General features: G+C 49.0%; 1 protein-coding gene across 1 annotated transcript; it reads left to right on the top strand.

Moving 5' to 3' along the window:
* Positions 1 to 3,623: 3,623 nt before the first annotated feature.
* LOC127302547 (protochlorophyllide reductase B, chloroplastic) lies at positions 3,624 to 5,753 on the top strand. Its single transcript, XM_051333020.2, has 4 exons — positions 3,624 to 3,777; positions 3,859 to 3,945; positions 4,307 to 4,835; positions 4,918 to 5,753. Exons 1-4 carry the CDS (start codon positions 3,721 to 3,723, stop codon positions 5,430 to 5,432), a joined length of 1,188 nt encoding a protein of 395 aa, XP_051188980.1. The 5' UTR covers positions 3,624 to 3,720; the 3' UTR covers positions 5,433 to 5,753.
* Positions 5,754 to 8,688: the final 2,935 nt, after the last annotated feature.

The following is an 8,688-nucleotide window of genomic DNA, read 5'->3' as shown; positions in this document are numbered from 1 at the left end:
TATCCAAATATGCTCTAGACTCGACGGTTAGTCCACTATAAAATATATCAAGTAAATCATGCTTTTCCAAATCATGTCCAGGTCGAGCTCTGATAAGAGAGCAAAATCTTGCCCAAGCTTCTGGCAATTTCTCTCCATCTTCCTGGTCAAAGCTATAAATTTTCTGTAAAGCAGCATGTTGAGCACTAGCAGGAAAGTATTTTCGAAAGAAAACATCACGCAAATCAGTTGGACTTTTAATAGAACCAGGAGGCAAATTATTATACCAAGTTTTAGCATCATCCTTTAATGAGAAAGAAAAAAATTTAGCGACAAAGTAAGTACGCATCTTGACATCATCAGAAAACAAGCTACTCATAGAAGAAAGTTCAATCATGTGTTCTACAACACTTTCTTTTTCAGTACCACAAAAGGGTGCTTTCTATACAATAGCTATATGAGATAGATCAAGAGAAAAATCATAATCTTTATCCTTAATGCATATAGGAGATGTGGCAAATTCAGGATCAGGAGATAGCTTATGTCTAACAGTATATTGTGCGAGAAACTTTTTAATTTTTCTTGCATCAGCAGTAGCATTGCATCTATTAATAAAATCATCATTAAGCTCCACATAATCTTCATCAGGATCATCAATAGAATAATCGAGTTCAGGTGAATTAACAGGTGTAGTAGCATTTTCATTAGGAGTTTCAGCATTTTCAATTTGTCTAGACCTAGCAATTGTAGCATCTAGAAAGGATCCCAATGAACTACTATCATCAAGCACAGCAGAAACATTATCAATATTATGAGAATTTTCAGATTCAGCAGAAGTACCAGCAAGTGAAGCTTGCGGCGGTGAAACAAGTTGACTTATCACAGATGGTGAATCAAGAGTAGCAGAGGTACTCAGAGTTGTACCTTTTCTTGTAGTGGATGGTAATATGGCGACTTTAGAATCGTGAGGTTTACCCATTATGGAGAATTTGCAGCGAACAATATCAATCCAAATGAACTTCCAAATAAAGCTATGCTCCCCGGCAACGGCGCCAGAAAACAGTCTTGATAACCCACAAGTATAGGGGATCGCAGCCGTCTTCGCGGGTAGTAAAACCCAATTTATTGATACGACTCAAGAGGAGACAAAGAATACTTGAAAGCCTTAACAGCGGAGTTGTCAATTCAGCTGCACCTGGAAACAGACTTGCTCGCAAGAGTTTATCAGTAGTAACAATTTTATAGCAGTAGCAGTAGTGAAATAACAGCAGCAGAATTAAAATACTGTAGGCACGAGGACGGATAACGGGCGTTGCATGGATGAGAGAAACTCATGTAACAATCATAGCAGGGCATTTGCAGATAATAATAAAACGGTATCCAAGTACAAAGCAATCAATAGGCATGTGTTCCATATATAGTCGTACGTGCTCGCAATGAGAAACTTGCACAACATCTTTTGTCCTACCAGCCGGTGGCAGCCGGGCCTCAAGGGAATCTACTGGATATTAAGGTACTCCTTTTAATAGAGTACCGGAGCAAAGCATTAACACTCCGTGAACACATGTGATCCTCACATCACTACCATCCCCTCCGGTTGTCCCGATTTCTGTCACTTCGGGGCCATTGGTTCCGGATAGCGACATGTGTATACAACTTGCAGGTAAGATCATAAACAATGAATATCATGATGAAACAATAACATGTTCAGATCTGAGATCATGGCACTCGGGCCCTAGTGACAAGCATTAAGCATAACAAGTTGCAACAATATCATCAAAGTACCAATTACGGACACTAGGCACTATGCCCTAACAATCTTATGCTATTACATGACCAATCCCATCCAATCCCTACCATCTCCTTTGGCCTACAGCGGGGGAATTACTCACACATGGATGGGGGAAACATGGCTGGTTGATGGAGAGGCGTCGGTGGTGATGATGGCGATGATCTCCTCCAATTCCCCGTCCCGGTGGAGTGCCAGAACGGAGACTTCTGGCTCCCAAGACGGAGTTTCGCGATGTGGCGGCGTTCTGGAGGGTTTCTGGCGACTTCGACTTCTTCCTCGCGATTTTTAGATCGAACCCTTTAAGTAGTCTAGAGGAGGGCGTCGGAGGCCGGCCGAGGGGGCCACACGCTAGGGCCGCGCGCCCCCCTCCTGAGCCGCGCCGCCCTAGGGTGTGGGGCCCTCGGGCCTCCACCTGACTTGCCCTTCTGGCTCCGTGAGTCTTCTGGAAAAATAGGACCTTTCGCATAAATTCCGAAGATTTTACTGAAAGTTGGATTTCTGCACAAAAACGAGACACCAGAACAGTTCTGCTGAAAACAGCGTTAGTCCGTGTTAGTTGCATCCAAAATACACAAATTAGAGGCAAAACAATAGCAAAAGTGTTCGGGAAAGTAGATACGTTTTGGACGTATCAGACAACACGAACGAACACTCCAACGCCGCACCGACAAGGACATACCATGGCACTGGGGGTATTCGTTAATCAACTGCGGATCTAGAAAAGGCAGGAGCCAAGGTTGCGAGAAAATCGCAAACCTCTAGCGACAACAGCTCCGGGCTCAGTTGCCAACAACTCTAACTTAACAACCCCATCAGCAATAGGAACCAAACGCCTGCTGGACACATGTGAGGAAGAGACTGCAACATCAACAACACCAATCTTCTCAAATCCACAACTGAGATCTCGTGCAAGTTGGACCTCGCTTCCTCGATGGAAGGACACATAACCACATCATCACACAACTCCAGAAGCTCGGGCACAAGAGATGAATCCCCGCCCAACTCATGTAGCTCTGGCATGATCTGTAATGCCGGAGCCAAGATCTCGTCTATGCGCTCACCCTCAGAGACGACCAACACAATAGGCCGCGACGACTGGCAGGGATTGCCACGAGGAGAGAAACAACTGTAGAGATGTTCTTCCTCAAGCAACGATGACTTCGTATCAGCGGAACCAAGCGGAAACAAAACCTGCGCGGTGGCAAGCTCCAACCCACCAGAAGAACATACATGCCTCTGTCGGCTCCAAAGAGACACCAGCGTGTGCCAACAACAACTTGAGACTTTCCACCACTTCACGAAGGGGGCGTAATGCCTCCTCGACGCGGTCAGCGACCAACTAAGAGAGCTCCATGCGCAACAAGGAAAACTAGCACTGAAGACGAGAATCGAAACTAGCGTTGTCTCCAGAAAACACCTCGGCAAATGAAAATAGAGCTATTGCTCAGCGGACGAAAGTAGGAGGAAGAAGAATGTATCGAGCAGCTAGAAGCTGCAGAAGGGGCACGGTTCTTGTAAAAGATGATGGAAAGTCGACTGTCGAAAAAGGAAATTCTCAAACAGCGAGATCTGATCCATTCCAGAGTTCCAGGCTCCAGCAACATGGTCCTCCTCCTGCTCCCCGGTGAGGCGAGACGGAACAAAACCGGCCCATCCAGGCACAACTCACTAGAACCGTCCCGATCGGCGCCAACAGCGACCAGCATTTACATGGAAACGGTTCCATTTTATCGAGAGCAAGCCCCCGTGACGAGAATCCGGCCAGAGGAACCCTATTGGCCGCACCGCTGCCAGGTCGGCGCCATGTGGCATCGCCCCGCCACCCGCTATCTCCTTATCGCCTCCGCTACCTTAAATGGCGCCGCTGCTTCGCTTTCCCGAGCCTTTCACTGAAGAAAAGCTCACTCCCATCCGCACTATCTACTGGTATCTTCAGCTCACTGGTTCCGATGGCTCTCCAGACGGCCACCTCCTTCCTCCCCTCGGCGCTCTCCGCGCGCAAGGAGGTGAGTGTCCGCCGGTTTCTCCAAGTTTGCTTCCACGCGCGCGAGTTCATGTATGGCTGTGGTGCTGATTTCTTGGTGCAGGGAGCGGTGAAGGATTCGGCCTTCTTGGGTGTTCGTCTCGCGGATGGCCTCAAATTGGACACCTCCTCTCTCGGACTGCGCACCAAGGTGAGCAACTGTTCCTGCTTCCCTTCCTGAATATATTTTGCATTTTGTTCATCTTATATGCTTTTTAGGGAATTGTTTATTTTTATGTTGATGCATGTGTCTGCAGTCTGCACTCTGTTATTACACATTATTTGGGGAATTGGCATAATCGAGTAGTGGTTCGGCTAGATTATTGCGAGTAATCATTAATTCTAAGAGCAAGCGAGTAATTAGAATGGCTCATTGAGTTTCATTATGCAATCTTTGGCTAATCTGTGAAAAATACTGAAAGTCCTCCCTTCCAGCTCTCTGCTCCATATCGTTCATTGTTATTGGTGGTGTGACAGAATTGATCACTATACGTGGCACGAAATACCTGCAGAGAGTGAACACGTCGTCGGTGGCCATTCGCGCGCAGGCGTCGGCGGTGTCCGCGCCCACCGCGACCCCGGCGTCCCCGGCCGGCAAGAAGACCCTCCGCACGGGCACCGCGGTCATCACGGGCGCGTCGTCCGGCCTCGGCCTCGCCACGGCCAAGGCCCTGGCGGAGTCCGGCAAGTGGCACGTCATCATGGCCTGCCGCGACTACCTCAAGACCGCGCGCGCCGCCCGGGCGGCCGGCATGCCTAAGGGCAGCTACACCATCGTCCACCTCGACCTGGCCTCCCTCGACAGCGTCCGCCAGTTCGTCAACAACGTGCGCCAGCTCGACATGCCCATCGACGTCGTCGTCTGCAACGCCGCCGTCTACCAGCCAACCGCCAAGGAGCCCTCCTTCACCGCCGACGGCTTCGAGATGAGCGTCGGCGTCAACCACCTCGGCCACTTTCTCCTCGCCCGCGAGCTCCTCGAGGACCTCAAGGCCTCAGACTACCCATCCAAGCGCCTCATCATCGTCGGCTCCATCACCGGTACGCTCAATACTATGTTTCTTTGTTCGTCGTCGTGGTTCCAGACCCTGGCCTGACATCCAATCGTCATTTCTGCATGCAGGGAACACGAACACGCTGGCCGGCAACGTGCCGCCGAAGGCGAACCTGGGGGACCTGCGGGGCCTGGCGTCCGGGCTGAACGGCGCTGGCAGCGCCGCCATGATCGACGGCGCGGAGTTCGACGGCGCCAAGGCGTACAAGGACAGCAAGGTGTGCAACATGCTCACCATGCAGGAGTTCCACCGCCGGTACCACGAGGAGACCGGGATCACCTTCGCGTCGCTCTACCCAGGATGCATCGCCACCACCGGCCTCTTCCGGGAGCACATCCCGCTCTTCCGCCTCCTCTTCCCGCCCTTCCAGAAGTACATCACCAAGGGCTACGTCTCCGAGGAGGAGGCCGGCAAGAGGCTGGCGCAGGTGGTCAGCGAGCCCAGCCTCACCAAGTCCGGCGTCTACTGGAGCTGGAACAACAACTCCGCCTCATTCGAGAACCAGCTCTCCGAGGAGGCCAGTGACACCGAGAAGGCCAGGAAGGTTTGGGAGCTCAGCGAGAAGCTCGTCGGACTAGCATGATTGCCCGTTTGCCGGCCCTTCAGCGATGACCCCGATCTTGATCGATCGTCACCTGCAGGAAGCTAGTGACAAATTTTTGTGCTTCGCTTTCTCAGCCCAAAAAAATGGAAAAAAGAAAAGAATAAGTGTAGGACACCTTTGGCAAAAAAAACCGGTAGGTTCTTCTTATGTGGCCACGCCCAACTGAGTCAGGAGTGATCATAAGTGAGTGTAAGCCTGTAAAACTAGTTCTTTTTTATTTGATTTGGTAATAGTGACAATAAAGTGTCTTTGGGCGGCCAAACACTGCAAATGCATTTGCACGTTTTGAGTTTCTTCCAACAACTTCAGATGGGGTGTTCTCTTTCAACCTTAGAGCATCTCTAAATGAAACACAGAGGCTAGAAGAGAAAAGATAGGCAGCTAACCGTCCTAGGCGTCTCGAGAAAAGATAGGCAGCTAACCGTCCTAGGCGTCTCGAGCCGAAACCCTAAAACGGTTTAGAGGACTATAAAAGCGAGAGCGGTGACACCCCCCCCCCCCCCTATATTTGAGCGCCGGCTGGGCCGAGGACAATAATTTTCCCATCGGCTACCACCCACCGCATCAGCTCCGGTCGCCGCCAAATACACCACCGACACCGCATCTGCCCCGGAGATTGCCAGATCTTCCCGCTGCCGCTCCCAACCACCCATCCGCAGCACCATCCGCAACCGGGGCGAGCCGCGTCGCCGATCTGCCACCCAGGGCCCGAAAGACCTCAGGTGGCGCGCCCAACAAGCTAGGATGCGCCACCCAGGGCCTTTCGGCCATTGATCGTCCAATCGCCCCGATTCTTTCGCTCACCGACGTATTTTGACCTAAAAATCACTATATATGGCCCCGAAGAGTTCTCGGGGGGAGAGCGCCGCACAAACACAGAAACACGAAAACGGAGGCTGCTGCAGAGAAGATTGGAGGGGAAAACTCTGTCGGGATCACCGCTAGAGGGATCTCCACCTTCTCCAACGTCTTCATCATCATCACCATGATCAAGAGAGAGTAGTCCATCTCTGGACTACGGGTTTGTGGCAGTAGCTGATACGTCCAATTTGCATCACTATTTTATATCATAATTTGCTGTTATTCATTGATATATTTCATATTTGGACACAATACTTATGTTATTTCATCTATTTTGCATGTTTCATCATTATTGGAGGATCGAGCACCGGAGCCAGGATTCTGCTGGAAAAAGCACCGTCAGAACGCAATATTTCGGAAGATCAACTGTGGAAGGAAATTATACCAAAAATCCTATTTTTCCAAATGACGAAGGAAGCCAGAAGGGGGAGCTGAGAAGACCCAAGGTGGGGCCAGACTACAGGCCGGTGCGGCCCATGGCCTGGCCGCGCCACCTTGTGGTGTGGGGGCCCCACAGCCCCTTTCGCCTCCTTTTCTTCGTGAAACCCTTCATCCCAAAGACCTAAGCCACAGAGGGTACCTCACGAAGAGTTACAGCCGCCTCTGCGGGGCGGAGAACACCAGAGAGAAAAGAGCTCTCCGGCGGGCTGAGATCCGCCGGGGAAATTCCCTCCGGGAGGGGGAAATCGACGCCATCGTCACCGTCATCGAGCTGGACATCATCTCCATCACCATCATCATCATCTCCACCATCATCACCGCCGTCTCCACCGCTGGACATCGTCACCGCCGTAGCAATTTGGGTTTGATCTTGATTGTTTGATAGGGGAAACTCTCCCGGTATCGATTTCTACTTGTTGTTGATGCTATTGAGTGAAACCATTGGACCAAGGTTTATGTTCAGATTGTTATTCATCATCATATCACCTCTGATCATGTTCCATATGATGTCTCGTGAGTAGTTCGTTTAGTTCTTGAGGACATGGGTGAAGTCTAACTGTTAGTAGTGAACTATGGTTGGGTAATATTCAATGTTATGATATTTAAGTTGTGGTGTTATTCTTCTAGTGGTGTCATGTGAACGTCGACTACATGACACTTCACCTTTATGGGCCTAGGGGAATGCATCTTGTACTCGTTTGCCAATTGCGGGGTTGCCGGAGTGACAGAAACCTAAACCCCCGTTGGTATATCGATGCAGGAGGGATAGCAGGATCTCAGAGTTTAAGGCTGTGGTTAGATTTATTCTTAATTACTTTCTTGTAGTTGCAGATGCTTGCAAGGGGTATAATCACAAGTATGTATTAGTCCTAGGAAGGGTGGTACATTAGCACAGGTTCACCCACACAACACTTATCAAAACAATGAAGATTATTTAGCCGTATGTAGCGAAAGCACTAGACTAAAATCCCGTGTGTCCTCGAGAACGTTTGGTCATTATAAGTAAACAACCCGGCTTGTCCTTTGTGCTAAAAAGGATTGGGCCACTCGCTGCAATTGTTACTCTCGCACTTTACTTACTCGTACTTTATTCACTGTTACATCAAAACCCCCGAATACTTGTCTCGTGAGCATTTACAGTGAATCCTTCATCGAAACTGCTTGTCAACACCTTCTGCTCCTCGTTGGGATCGACATTCTTACTTATCGAAGATACTACGATACACCCCCTATACTTGTGGGTCATCAAGACTATTTTCTGGCGCCGTTGCCGGGGAATGAAGCGCTATTGGTAAGTGGAATTGGTAAGGGAAATATCTACTATTTGTGCTGATTTTATTTCTGCCTGCTGCCATAATTCATTATGGAGAGATCTTCTCTCGAATGTTTATTTGGGAAATCCGCTACTACTGCAAAGGTAGTGGATGAGGCGCCAGGTAAAGAAGAGATACCATACAAAATACCTATGAAAATTATTGAACGCGTAGTGAATAACCGTTATACAGGGGATGGAACTGTCCACCCTGGAGATCATTTATTGTTCTTGCATGAATTATGCGGTTTATTCAAGTGTGCAGGTATTGCTATGGATGAAGTGAGGAAGAAACTATTCTCTATATCGCTGTCTGGTAAAGCGGCGCATTGGTATAAATTCTTTGGATAATGGGGATTCTCTTGAATGGAATGATATTGTGCCCCGGTTTTATTCTAAGTTCTATCCTCCAAGTGAAATTCACAAGGATCGGAATCGCATATATAATTTTTGGCCTCATGATGGAGAGAGTATTGCCCAAGCTTGGGGGAGATTGAAGTCTTTAATGCTCAAATGCCCCATTCATGAGCTTCCTGGTAATGTTATTATTGATAATTTCTATGCAAGACTTTCTTTTGAAGACAAGACCTTGCTGGATACTTCTTGTTCTGGATCATTCAT

The sequence above is a fragment of the Lolium perenne genome, chromosome 1 (genome assembly GCF_019359855.2).
Source record: "Lolium perenne isolate Kyuss_39 chromosome 1, Kyuss_2.0, whole genome shotgun sequence".
NCBI lineage: Eukaryota > Viridiplantae > Streptophyta > Magnoliopsida > Poales > Poaceae > Lolium > Lolium perenne.
Note: the sequence above shows the minus strand (reverse complement) of the source record. Positions and strands in the feature narration are given on the sequence as shown.